This window comes from Vanellus vanellus (assembly GCF_965231255.1).
Source record: "Vanellus vanellus genome assembly, chromosome: 11".
In the NCBI taxonomy this organism is placed as follows: domain Eukaryota; kingdom Metazoa; phylum Chordata; class Aves; order Charadriiformes; family Charadriidae; genus Vanellus; species Vanellus vanellus.
This window is the reverse complement of record NC_138916.1, coordinates 3,444,569-3,458,235: the sequence shown is the minus strand read 5'-3', so window position 1 is coordinate 3,458,235 and position 13,667 is coordinate 3,444,569. Positions and strand designations below refer to the sequence as shown.

The following is a 13,667-nucleotide window of genomic DNA, read 5'->3' as shown; positions in this document are numbered from 1 at the left end:
CCTCCGGCGCTGCCGGCGGCTCTTTGCACACCTCAATAACGACACGGAGGATACCGCGGAGCGCCGGGGGGGGGCATCTGGGGGATGCTCAAAGCCCCCATCCAGCAGCGGGGGTGAGCCTGCCTCAGTTTCCCCCTCTGTGCCAAAGGGGCCTCGCCGGGGGTGTCCGCCGCACCGGGAAAAAGATGCTCTCCATCCCCTTGGGTTTTCCCGCACCGCTCGCAGGCGGAGCATCCCGTCCCACGCAGGTGAGGCACCCTCACCGTCCTTCTCCCCGCACCCGCAGACCCCGCTGGACCCCAGCCTGGGGGTGCTTAGATCAGGGGGTGTCCCATACCTGCTCCACCCACCCCCACCCACCCCCATTTAGGGCAGCGGTACCCACAAGAAAGCGGCTTTGGGGACCACGGGGATGCAGGGGTTCGCCCCGGCCAGGAGGGTACGGCCCCATCCTGCCCTCACCTCTGCGGGCATCGGGTCGATTGATTTATTTATGTATTTTTTCAAGCCCTGCTCGGGGTGAAAACAATCCAGGGGCCTCCGGAGGCCGATAAGATTTGACTGCAAGTCAATACTCGGCGCGTCTTTCCGCCGTGCAATGATCCCCCTGGCAGCAGGGTGGGCGGGCAGGGGACAGGCAGGTGACAAGGGCAGGGACATCGCCTCTGCCCGGGGAAGGGATTGCGGGGGGGGAGAAAGGGGAGATTTTTTTCCTTTTTCCGGCCTGCCATGGGTATCTCCTGGGATGCATCGCCACTAAATGGGATGGTGACCCCCCCCCCCCCCGGCGGGGATGTGGAGATGAGCAAGGGATGGGGTCTGAGGAGAAGGGAGGGATGGGGAAGGAGGAGGTGGAGGGAGACAAATCGCCCGTGAAAACCGGCTCTGCTGCGACATCTGCTCCTCGGGGCTTTTGGGACAGAGAGGTTTTTCCTGCAGGCAGAGGAAAAACTCAGAGGCTGAGGCTGCGGGGTACCAGAGATTGGGGGGGGGGGGGGCGGGGGGGAGAGCAGAGACCTGGCACGCTCGGTGCATGCCCCCACAGCCGGGTGCAGCCGCGATGCCATCTGCCAGCAGGATTTCTCCTGCCTGCGGGTGCCGGTAGCTTCTCTGATGGCTAATAAGGGTTGAGCTCAGGCTGATGGCTTTCCCAAGGTACCTCCCACCTCTCCGTGCCATCACCGGGACCCTTCATCCCTCCGGGGATGCTGCTGGGGAGAGGCAGGCAGGCAGGCAGGCAGGCAGGCAGGGAGGCAGGCCAGCTGCCCGTGCTCCGCTGACATTCTCAGTTAGCACTTGGCGTCCTTGAGCCGAGCAAACGCCGGGAGAAGGGACCAGGTTCTCTTTAAGGGGCAGGACTCCGGCAGCATCATGAAGGCAAGAGTGAGCTTTTCTCCTCCTGCTTTCCACCTTCTCCTCTTTTCCCTTTCCCTTCCTTCCTTCCTTCCTTCCCTGCCTGCTGCTTCCCGCCCGGGGACCGGGGCTTCTGCGGCTCTGGGTACCAGTCAGGGATGAAGGCAGAGGCTGGGTGATGGGATGGGAGGCTGAGCGAGGGGAGGAGGAGGAGGTGGAGGAGGAGGGGAGGGAGAGGGGGAGGATCTGCTAATTACACAGAACAGCTCTGGGGGCTGCTGAAGTCCAGAATGAAGCAAAGAGCGGCAGAAGCGAGTGCTGCAGTGGGAGCGGAGGAGCCCAAGCACCACCGAGAGCCGGAGCCGATCGTTGTCCCCACCGGCAGCAACTTGGGGCACCCAGGGGATCCTGCAGCCCCGTTCCCCCCAGGGGACAGCCTCTGGCACAGCCACCAAGCCCGCCGCCGGCTCCTTCGCAGCCAGCCCCCGGTGAGGAGAGGGGAAGGGGCTGGTGGTCCCGGGGACACAGGGTTAAACTCAGCCCTCCTGTGGGCTGGGCTGGAGGGCAGCAGAGTCAGCCCCGCCATGGTCCCGGGGGGCTAGGAGCCCCAGCAGATCCATCGGGAAGGGGTGAAGGATGGCTGCCGAAGGAGGGGGAGCCAAGCCCGTTGCCCAGTCCAGGATGGAGAACTTCCGAAAGGTGAGGACCTCGGAGGAGGAGAGCCCCTTGCCCTTCCCCGACCTGCCCCCAGACGTGGTGGAGATGAAAGTGAAGGAAGGCAGCAAGATCAGGAACCTGATGAACTTCGCCATGGCCCAGATGGAGCTGAAGGGCAGCCGGCAGATCGTCTTCAGCGGCTGTGGCAGGGCGGTCACCAAGACCATCACCTGCGTGGAGATCATGAAGCGGAAGCTGGGAGGTCTTCACCAGGTCACCAAGGTACGCTACAAAACCTTGCTGGAGGTCTGGGAGAACCAGGACCCGCTGCCCGGTGGCCCGGCGCAGAACCTGACCGTCCACAAGAACGTCCCCTCCATCTGCATCCTCCTCTCCCGAGACCCCCTGGACCCCAACCAGACAGGCTACCAGCCCCCGGAGCCCCGGACGCAGCTCAGCGATGCAGGAGAAGACACATCCAGCTCCTCCACCAAGGGGCTGAAGCGGTCTCTGCCACCTCCCCACGAGGAGCTGCTGACCAAGAAGTTGCAGGTACAGGTACCCGACAGCCCGAGGGGCTCGGAGACCACCGACCACCGGCTGGACTGCCACCACTGACCCCACCACCACCCGTCCCGCTCCCTATATACGCCGGGTATGTATAGGCAGGAATATACCCTCTATATAGGCAGGAGAGAAACTCCGCTGGGGGGTTTTTAGCCGCTTTGCTGTGGATAAAGGCAGTGCTGTGCTTGCTCCGGCGTCACCGGTGTGCCGCAGCCTCCCACCGACACGCTGCCGCTGCTCCGGGTGACCCCCCCCTCCGGTGCACGGGGGCTTGCTGATGGGGAAGGGGGGGGGACATGGGACCTTGTGTCTGTGGAGCCCAGTGCTGCGCTGCGCTGCGGGACAGCCGGAGAAAATAAAACAACCTTCCTTCCTCCTCTTCCCGCGTGGGTCTTTGCCTCTCCCGGCAGCGTTGGTGGGGTCTGGAGCTGGGGGTGATGTCGGCAGCCGGTGGGAGCGTTCGGTGGGTCGTCGTCGTCGAGGGGTTATCAGTCATTTAGCGTGATTAAGTTTTAATTAGAATAAATTACGTAGGGTTATAATACGGTGTGATTTTTGCTGTTTGCTTAGCTTCACTTAGTAGGAGTAGGTAGATTTGCTGACGCCTTCGGGCCGCCATCGGGTTATTTTTCTTAGTAATTTTCCTCGCAGCTGGTACGGCGCTGCGTCGAGTCTTTTAGCACGGGGAAGCGTTTTGGTGTCGCGCTGATGTTTTGGGAGTGTTTTTGTCCCCAGTCTGGGACCACCTTCCGTTCCCCACCTTCTGCCAAGCGGGCCCAGGCGCACGAGGAGTGTAAAGCAGAAGATACGGAGGCTCCAACCCTCGGCTGAAACCACAAATCGACAAGTTTTAGAGCAGGCCTGCCCAGGAAAAAGAATCCAAGAAGGTGTTAGAAAACCAAAAATCACCATTGGACTAAAAGGCAGGTGTAGAGATCGCAAGGGTGTCACTGCCCAGGGATTGCTTTGCTCAGGGTCCCTCTCGTTGGAGGCACCCAGCCCGGGCTGTCCTTGCTGCTGCGCCTTCTAATTAAATTAATTATTTTACGCAACCCGACGCCTGAGACTCTGCTGCGGGGAAACCGAGGGTCGGGCTTGGAGGAGTGAGCGTGTGCGACACCACGAATGGTGCGCGAACGCTCGGGGCAGCGGCTTCCCCTTTAGCAGCCGTGGTGGCCGGTGCAGGATGGGGAGGTTTTGGGGTCGGCGGGCTTGGCTGCGGGGGAAAGACCTTCGCAGCCGAACCCCCCCGCGTCTTCCAGGTGGTGGAATGAAATGAATAGAAAATAAAAGCTCTTTGGAAATTGTTGAAATACGTCTATGGGGAAATGGAGGTGGGGGGGGGGGGAATCATCTTGGCTACGCACCAGGGCACAGCGAGTGGGAATGAAAGGAGACAAGGGGAATGAAGAGGAAGAGGAGGAGGAGGAGGAGGAAGCAGGGGGCTGTTTTGTCTGGCGATGACCTTGTTATCTCTCTCAGCAGGCAGCTGCTCCTCCGGGCCGGAGCTTCGCGCTTATCTGCCCTGCCGCAGATTGATTCACTCCACTTCTCCGCTGCTGTGTAGTTGAATATTAATTTCCGATTGTTATTATTGTTTTATTATATAATTATTTTTTTGTGGGGTCGGGGCTGGGAAAGCTTCGTGCTCCCTCCCACCCAAGCAATCGCTGTTCCCAGCCTCGTCGCTCCAGCACAGACGCCATTCTGGTTCAACCCTCCACCCCGCATGCGAGGGGCAGCACCCAAATGCACTAAAAATCACGCTAATAAATAAAACCCTCTGTAAACGCCCCGATCGGAGCCCAAAATCTTTCACGGCTGTGCAGCTGAGAACTACCAGCCCTTCACCAAGCTCCCCCCGCCGCTGCCGTCCCACGTCGCTCCCAGCAAGGAGAGGGAGAGGAAAAAAAAAAAACCAAAACAAAAAGATCATTCATTTCTCCTTATTATATTTGTTAATGTGCAAAATGACTTTTAATTGATTTTACACGCAGGCAATTTCTAATCCTGGAGGCAACAGGAGCCTGGGGATTTTGCGCTCCTTGCTTTGTTGGCTGCGGACCAAGGCTTTCCTGCATGAGAAAATGGTTAAAAATAATGACTGTAACCCAAAACATGAAGCATTTAAAATAGCACCGTAACATCTGGCTCCACGGGGTCCTCGAGGGGACGCAGCGAGCAAAATTATCACGATGGTCTTGCGCTGCATTGCTGCGGGACAGCCCCAGGAACAGTTTTGGGGGTCATTTTGTGCGGCCAGTGGTGTCCCCGAGGCTGGTGGCGGGGTCCTGAAGGCACCTGGAGCGATGGAGGCGGCGGGCAGAGGTTTGGGGACAAAAGGGTGACAGGCGCCAGGGCAGAGCCACTGAAAAGGCCCCCCAAGAGCTGCTGGATGCTGCAGCCAGAGCCAAGCTGGCTCCCATCTTCCCCTCACTCACTGAGAAGCAGCCAGCCGATATCCCCTTTGCCAGAGCTGGTGGCAAACAGCGACGGCACTCAGGGAGAGCGAAGGGCCGCCATCGCTTCCCTGTGGGAAACCACGGGGGAACACACACAGGGAGCCGCACACAGTTAACGGGGCCGCACACAGTTAACCGAGCAAACGCCACAAAGCCCTACAGCTCCGCCGCTAGACGGTTTATTTTCCCGAGGCGAGGCAGGCCGGCCACCCGCTAACCCTCCCCGCCCTCGCCACAAAATGGCGGCAAGCCCCGCCCCAAAATGGCGGCCGGCCCGCCCCAAAATGGCGGCCGACCCCGCCCGCCGGGCGAGGCGCTAAGCGCCTCCCCACTGCGGCCGCCCCGCCGTGTGTCCCCGCCGCCCCGCCGTAGCCGCCCCCACCTTCCCGCCTTCCTTCCCTCCCTCCCCGTCCGCTGCCAGGGGCTGAGCGGCGCGCGCCTCCGGTGCTGCCTTTCCCCCCCACCCCTTCCCGCCGCCATGCTGGCCGCCACCGCGCTCCTCCTCCGCCGCTGCGCCGTCTCCGGCCTCCACGCCGCCGTCCGCCGCCCCGCAGGTGAGCGGCCGCCCGCGTCCGTCCCTCCTTCCGTTCTTCCCCACCCTGCCGCGGCTTCGGGCTGGGCCCCGGCGGGTGGTGGTGGTGGGGCGGTGGCGCCGTGTCCTTGTAGCGACCCGCCGGCGTCACTCGAGGGCAGGCTGCGCCCGCGGCCTAGTGCGGGCCCCCCCCGCCGGGCCCGGCCGCCGCCACCGGGCACCCCCTTAGACCCCCCCCCCTCCCCAGCCGTTACCGGCCCCGCCGCCTCCGCGGGGGACGCCAGGCCCCTTCCCGGGGGCTGTACCGAGAGGGGCGGGGGCGGCGGTGCTGTCACCGGGCCGCGGCGCCAAGGTGACATTGAGGGAGGACGGCGGTGACCTCTGCAGCCGGGCGGCACCGGGCCTCGGCCCCGCTCCGGCTCCTGTCCTCTTCCTCTCGCTTCCCTCATTAACGCCCCAATTAAGAGGAAGAGAAGCAGCCACGGGCAGCGCGGTGTGTGGATGCTGACCGGGGAACCAGGGGGGAAAATACACTAAGGCAGCGTCTGTACATCTCAATTAATAGCTAATTAACAGGCAGCGATGGTGTTTAAAACGTTTGCGGGGCGTTGTGTGCGCCTCTCCTGTAACACAATTAACCAGTTGCCCTGGGGGGTGGATTGCTGTATTTTCTTAAAAATGCAGAGCAGTAGGCGGTGGTCGTTCTGTTTGCACGCTGGGATTTCTTGGCTGTGCCCTAAAACTCCCTTTGTTTTATTATTTATTATTATTTTAAATCCCTTAAAATCCTTTTCTCACAGTGCCTCTGTACTCCTGCAGAACCCCGGCTGCTGGCAGCCCTCGCTTCTCCCCGCCTTTGCTAACAAACAGCCTCCATGTTCTTCTCTTCCGAGATCCTGCCTTCCCAAATTCCCTCCCGTTACCCTTCCGGCACGGTTTGCCTTCCCCACCGCCATCGGGGGGGCTGCGTTTCGGCAAACCGAACGCCCTGGGTTCACCTCCTGAGCCCCTGGGTCTGTGTTGATGTTCTGTAATGCTGCAAAACATTCTGCATATAATGCAGATGCAACCCTGCTCTTCTCCTTGCCAGGCCGGCCTTTTTTGGTAAATTACCGCTCTTCTTAATGCAGGTTTTTCTTCTGGGCTCGTTAACAGGGAAATCTGACAAATTCTGGCGCTCAGGGAAGATTTAACACATGTTTATGCGATACTAGATGGCATCGGGCTTCTCGGGCTCTCCACGCTCGTTAAGTTCTTTTGAAAACATGCCTCTGCAAACATACTTGCCCTCTGCTGCTTCCCCAAGTTGGGAATCTCCACACGGATGGGTTGGCATGCTTCCACCGTCACACAGGCATGGCGTGTGGGACGGTGACCTTGATGGACCCCGCGGAAACGTGAGGCACCCGGCTGGCTCCTGCTTTGCCGGGGTGGCTCGCAGAGTCCTGTCTCCAGTCTATGCTTCCAGGCCGTTGTATAGATACAAACATTAGTATGGAAAACAAAAGGTGGTAAAGAAACATAGCAGCAATTGAAAAATGCCTCCTGGAAATCCAGGGTTTAAATTCCTGTGGTCTTTTTTTTTTTATTTTTCTTCGGGATCCTGTTTGTCTAGCCAAGTCGTTCCTTTGTTGAAAGGGAATGGTTTCGTTGAGCGCTCAGTGGAAAGAGACTTTAGTTTTTCGACTTAAAAGATGGTATTCGAGAACTTCAGACTAGGCTTTTCTCAAAATGAGATTTGCTCTTTGTAAGATTTGCTTTGTGTTTCGAGGAGAGGAAAAAATGGATAAGTATTCTCCCCCAAATGACCCATATCTGAGAGCTTTTCAGCAGTGTCCTCTCACTCTCTGCCTGGGCACGGGAGCCCGTGCAGAGGAGCGCTCTTGCTCTGAGCTCGTCTGTGCGTGTGATTTATTGGAGAAAGCAGGGTCAAAGGTCTGTTTTGGAGCTGGGGAGGGGATAGGGAATCTCCCTACAGTATGGCAAAAAGCGTTATAATTCAGGCTTGGCCTGTCATTTACTTTTCTCTCACCTAGTTATGTAGATAAAACTATTGAAAATATTTTCATGGTTTGGGAAGCATTGCATACACCAGAATTGCAGGTAAAATGTTGGACCGCCTTAAATTTTGCTAAGAATCTGCATTGCATTCTGATTGGGCTGTCATTTAATGCAACTAAACATATTCCTGGAGATTGTTGTCGTTCCTTCTGTTACATTTTGTGTAGAATTAGAATGCTGCTTCGCGATATGCTACTCACTGCGATCTTCAGACTAGAAAAATGTATCTGGGATGGATTCAGAAATGCAACACAGTCTGGTACCTTGTGCGCAAGGTACGTGGTTTGGGGGTTTCTTCTTTTATTTAAAACTTTGTAGCTGGTCAGCACTAGTGGTTCACTCTAGGTTAAGAAAGGAAAAGTAACCAGCTCTATCTGACTTCCTCTGAAGCGGAGCTTCAGGCTTGGCAAGGTCATATCTGGTGTATGACCCCTCTGCAAATATTAGTGGAGTGGAATTACCAGCAGGGAAAGGGAGCAGCCCCTAGCCAGGCTGTGTTTTGCTGGTAAGGCAGCTTGCAGAGCGCTCAGACTTTGCAGGGAGGACTCAGTACTGCTCTGATGCCGGTGGAGCCGCCTGTACTCCGGGTTTTAGTTCCTTTTGGAAAGATCTTACACCCTTGTGGGTTAAAAAAACAGCCCAGCAAAAAAAGCAATTTGTGGTAGAGTAGTGTTGAGGGAATAAATGAGTTTATAATTGTGTCAACCTTATTTGCGCATTGGAGAACAATCCACTTTTGTGCTTTATTAATTATGAAATATTAATGCAATTACAACCTCGAGATCCAGGTGTTTTATCTGGGATAGACACAGGGACAGCAGTGATTCTGTTTTCTCCTTTAACTCTTCAATAGCCTGTGATAGCTCTCATCCCTCGGGCTCTTGAGAGCCTTGGTAATTGGGCTCAGGTCATTTTGTTGCAGTTCCCTAAAACCACTTTGAAACAAGCTCAGAACTCGTGGTGGTATCAAAGACCTGCAGCTCGTTGATATTGAGTCATCCGTCACAGTCAGTGTGTTGGTTGGGAAATCTGCTTTTCCTGGGTTACAAAATTGGTTATGGAGCAATTTCAGGAGTTGTCTACAGTGGGAAGTTGCTCCGGAATAAACCAGCATGTTCATCCGAAGTGGATAACGGTATAACTAATAGGATAGAGGGGTTTATTTCTGGAAGGAATGCCACTGAAACACTGGTGCGTGTAGCTAAACCCACTGCACGGACAAGTCCTGTGGTTTTGAGAAGGGTCTGATGTGGGGAACAGAACAGTTGTGCTGCTTCAGCGTGGCTGTTGATGGAGTACACGCGTGTTATGTTTCTCTGGCTTGCTTGGTCCTTGGGAAAGGGGAAGTAGGGCTCATGGAAAAACTTCTCTTAAGGACTGGTTATACAGAATTGTTTCTCTCTTGCATTTTCCCATCTCTCTTAAATAATCCTGCTCTGACCAAAGGAACACTTCGGAATTCTGATGTAGAACAGAAGATGCACGCTTTGCCACAAAACACACAACAGGTATTGAATAAGCTATATTCGTCCAATGCTTGTCCAGGCTGAGGACTGATCTGGATTCCCCGAGCGAGTGAAATACATATATTATGGCTTTTGTTTTCTCGATGAGGACTGAAGTCCACTTATTTTCTATTTGCTCAAAGCCTCCTGTTTTCTTTTTGCATTCAGCTGTACTGCATGCCCGCTGCTACTCTCATGGGTCACAAGAATCAGATGAAGAATTTGATGCTCGCTGGGTGACGTATTTCAACAAGCCAGATATCGATGCCTGGGAGCTCAGGAAAGGTATGTTGAATGAAAAGGGAAGAGTGACATGCAGTAAACGGAACTGTCTTGTGACCAGAAATAAGAACTTATTTTCACTTCGCTGTTGGAGAGCAGAAATAGTGAAAACTTGGGAGTTTGGTGTAGGAGAGCAATCTTGCAAATAGCCAGGGGGCAAGGCACTACGTGAGCCTTTCTTTATCTGTTCTGAGTCACCTGGCTGCTCCAAGCGTGCCCGTGGCTGGCGTGCTGCTGTTTGCTCAGCTCTGAGCCTGTTGCAGCAGGTGATGGCACCTCACCAACCCAACACGGGGGTCGGAAGGAACCGCGGCGTGCAGAATGAGGGAGGGTGGGGGCACACGGCGGGTAGGAGTCCAGGCTCTGTAAATCTTAGTCCCCCGGAATATGCGTTTTAACACCTGGATGGGAGGGAGAGAAACATTTGCTCTGAGGAAAGTGTATTTGAGCTCAGCTGTTGCGTAGCGAATAACCACACGCGCTTTTCTTTGGACTTTGACTTAATAGCTTGGCCATAACTCACTGTAGACTGTCTGCTTGTCTTCGGTTGTTATTTGCTGTGGAGTTGCCAGCTCCTATTAAACTACCCCAATTAGAGCTTATAAATGTGTTTGCATAACAGCCAGAGGGATCATTCCAGCCTCACCTGGATGCCTAGGTGTTGGGCTCTTCCCTTTGAAAGCAGAGGAAGGAAATAGACAGTAGCTCAAGTTCTGGTTTCATTACACCTGTAAAAATGAAGTCATTTGGATTTCTTAATGATTCCATAACTCACGTGCTGTGGTATAGACACTGACTCCTTTTGGGAGCATGGATGAAACTGGTCCGCTGGGAAATCCACTTAAAATCTACAGTAGGGAGCAACAGGGAGAGGGAGAAGAGCAGAAGAAAACCCTTGGCTGTGTGTGTATGGCACCAAAGTAGCCGTGAAAACTGTAATCGGCTTTCTGGTGTTGCTGTAATACTTAATTCTTTCGTAAGGTGGAGCGAAGAAATGCTCAGCAGGTTTCTTTGGATAGCATGATGAGCCGATGCCAAGTTCCCCTTGGTGTTTCCTTATATTCACAGGCATAAACACGCTTGTGGGTTATGACCTGGTTCCGGAACCAAAAATCATCGATGCAGCTCTGAGGGCGTGCAGACGGTTAAACGATTTTGCCAGTGCCGTCCGCATCTTAGAAGTTGTAAAGGTGAGTGTGAAATGGCAGCCTGGGGTGTAACTGCTGGGCTGGCGTTGCTGACGCAGCAGCGGAAGGGTTTTTCTTGCCTTACTGTTAGTGGTGCAAAGGGAAACCACCATTTCCTGCTGCCAGAATCAATAGCTTCTTTACAAGCTCGGTGGCTTGAAATAATTGTTTTGGGGTAAGAGTGCTCCACAGCACAGAACGAAGTATAACGTTCTTATTTTCATATTTTCCTGATAATGACTCTGGTGGGAAAGCCTTCTGGGATTTTTCTTCCTTTTTTTTTTTTTTTTAACGAGCATTACTAGAAATATCGCAATTCAAGGCAGTTCACTGGCTTCTTCAAGGACCACCAGGTCCACAAGGAATACTGGTCTGGCTGGGAGCGGTAACTCAGGGAACTGCATAGGCTTGAAAAACAGCACAAACCAGTGCCTTGAAACCCGAGTCCTGCCTTCACTTACCGGGGAGTTAAAACGGGTGGGGATGGAGGTGGGAGCTCTTCTATTTCAGTCGTAGAAGCCAGCCGCTACGCTTTTCCAGGGACTGGCGTGGAGGTCTTTGCTGCCAGCTGCTAAATCCGCTTGCTTCAAACTCTGCTCCGCAGTTGGTTGCCTCTCGGTTTGCTATTTCTGCATTCTTCTGTAGAACTGAAACTCTTTCAGTGGTTTTAGGGACATAAGACCAACAGAAGAATCATCATAGGTTCAGTTTATCAGAACTCGGGGGCAAGTTTACGGTCTTCCTGGAGTCCTGCTGAAATATTATTCAGGGGATACGATGTTTTTCCCCTACTTTCCGAGCAAGTTAAATTTTCTCTCAGGTCTGCCCAAAAGCTGATTTTATTTTGTTTCCCCTTTTACTGATCAGATACACCTTTGGAAATGGGATGAAAATGGTAAGCAGTCTGTGGGCTGGTTTGCAAAGCACCCCTTCTTCGAGGAGCTTGGCTTGGCCTTCAGTTTTGCGTGGTGTGACACCCGCGTCACGGGTCACGTCAGCCTGACGTTAAGCGAGGGGAAGGTGTAGAGTGTTACGAATAATATACAAATCCCCCAAAGGGGTGTTCAGCGTTATTCTGGGGTGCTTTGCAACCACGGTCAATTAGGAGGAGGACTTTCCAGCGTAGCTGTGTGCCAGCTGCGTTGACTTGGCGTGCAGATGAAGCTGGGCTGTGCTCTCCTGTCCTGCCCCATCGTGAGCGATCAGTGGATCGGACCACGGAACATTTTGTGACCGTGAGTCCCGGTTGCAAACCTGGTCAGTGCAGGGTGGAGCCTGCTGCCGAAATAACACCGTTCCTTTTCATTTAGGACAAGGCAGGACCTCACAAGGAAATCTATCCGTACGTTATCCAGGAGCTTAGACCAACTTTGAGTGAACTGGGAATCTCCACTCCAGAGGAACTGGGCCTGGATAAAGCGTAAACCTTATCGGTAAGGGACGCCGTTGCTTCCGATACTCTTGGCATGGAACTCCACTACCCTAAAATGCTACCCTAAAACTCTCCTGGCAAAGACAGGGGCCTCTTCCTTGCCTTCCTGGGTCTGTGAAGTTCGAACGTGGTTCTCCAAATGTCTCTATGACTATGGGTCTCCTGGAAAAGGCAGTAACCTTTCTCTAAGAAGGGTTAAAAAAAGACCCGCGCGGTGGCTTGAGGAAGGGATGGGGTGGTGGGTAGCCATGCCCAACCTCCCAGAAATTTCTAGATAGAGGTTGCCAAGACAACAGGGGTTGCAGCACTTCTTTGGCAGCATGGCAACCTTTGCTCCTCATCAGCTTTTCCCCAGAAGCATTTTCTTTTTTTTTTTTTAGCGAATGGCAGGATCATTTCCTCTGGAAATGGACAAACTTTCATTTTATTGTCACAGTGTAGCCAGTTTAGGAAAATGGGAGACGCTAATTACAAGCTCATGCTGGAAACTGGGCCCTGCTGATGGTAGTCACCCAATGACACTGAGGTTTCTACTTAAAATAGCATCTTTTTCTGTAATTAAATGCTAATTTGGAGGGCTCCTTGCTTACAGAATAAACAGATCGGCTGTAGGGTAGCCAGAGCTTAACTGCTCCGTGCGCAGAACGCTCGTGAGCCTCAGGAGGTGATTCCGGGAGGAGGACACGCAGTATTTCACCCTGATGGCAGGGTGATGGCACCTCAAGGCTCAGAAAGCCGCTTGTTTTACTGGCTTTTTAGAGCTGAACTTCTGGCTACTTTCTAAAAGTTGGAAAAAAAAAAAAAACCAACCTATAACTTAAGGGGTTTTGATCTAAATGGTAAATGCCAGGCTCTTGCGTGAACTGCAGCGTGTGAAGGCGTCATTCCTAAGCAGCAGCTTGTCTGGTTAATGAGGATCTCTCGTTAAGTATAGGCAAGACCTAACATGCTGTAATCCCAGACTAAACCGAAGCCCTAAATAAAAACCCCCGTGGAAGCTACGTAAAGGCAGGCTCCTAACTCAGTCCCTTCGGGAGACGGCCAGTGTCATATTCCAGCCTTTTTCTTTTTTTAATACTACGCTTAGAACAGAGCTATCGGGTGTCGGGCTGCGCATCGTGCTTCAGTCGGGATCTTTTAAGTCCTCTGCCCTTCTTCTTCTTTCTTGCCCTGGGAGATGAAGTTGGGAACGCGGTCGTTGCGTTCGGAAGCTGTGCCGGGTTAAATTGGGTTTCGAGTGTTAAAAAAAAACAACAACAAAAAAAAAAAAAAAAAAACAAAAAAAAAACAAACCACCAAGCAATAAAAAGAACACATCGGAGACCTCGCGGAAACTTTGTGGAGATGACAGGCTGCTGCTTTAATGGCTTTTCTCTTCTTTTTTTTTCTTCCCAGGTGCATTACTCAAACATTTTACTGATGTTACCTGATTGTCGCCCGGAGACAAAAATGTTAAAATATTACCTTATTTGAAAGAACTTCTTCCTTTATTGAGTCACAGTGTAGGTGATGTGAAGTTGGACCTAATAAAGGAGAAACTGGTTTGACTGACGCGGCAGCAGTGGCTTGCGTGATTATTTTTTCCCTTTTAGGGAGGAGAAAAAAAATGAAGAAACAAACTATAAATGT

At 53.5% G+C, this 13,667-nt stretch overlaps 2 protein-coding genes across 2 annotated transcripts; both read left to right on the top strand.

The window, feature by feature from the left end:
• Positions 1-1,989: 1,989 nt before the first annotated feature.
• RPP25 (ribonuclease P/MRP subunit p25) lies at positions 1,990-2,628 on the top strand (the record flags this gene model as incomplete). The annotated part of the gene is made up of 1 exon (XM_082488787.1): positions 1,990-2,628. The coding sequence occupies one exon, from the start codon at positions 1,990-1,992 to the stop codon at positions 2,626-2,628; it is 639 nt and encodes a 212-aa protein (XP_082344913.1).
• Positions 2,629-5,333: 2,705 nt separating this feature from the next.
• On the top strand, positions 5,334-13,589 carry COX5A (cytochrome c oxidase subunit 5A). Its single transcript, XM_082488690.1, has 5 exons — positions 5,334-5,593; positions 9,306-9,422; positions 10,488-10,609; positions 11,917-12,039; positions 13,434-13,589. Exons 1-4 carry the CDS (start codon positions 5,518-5,520, stop codon positions 12,028-12,030), a joined length of 429 nt encoding a protein of 142 aa, XP_082344816.1. The 5' UTR covers positions 5,334-5,517; the 3' UTR covers positions 12,031-12,039; positions 13,434-13,589.
• Positions 13,590-13,667: the final 78 nt, after the last annotated feature.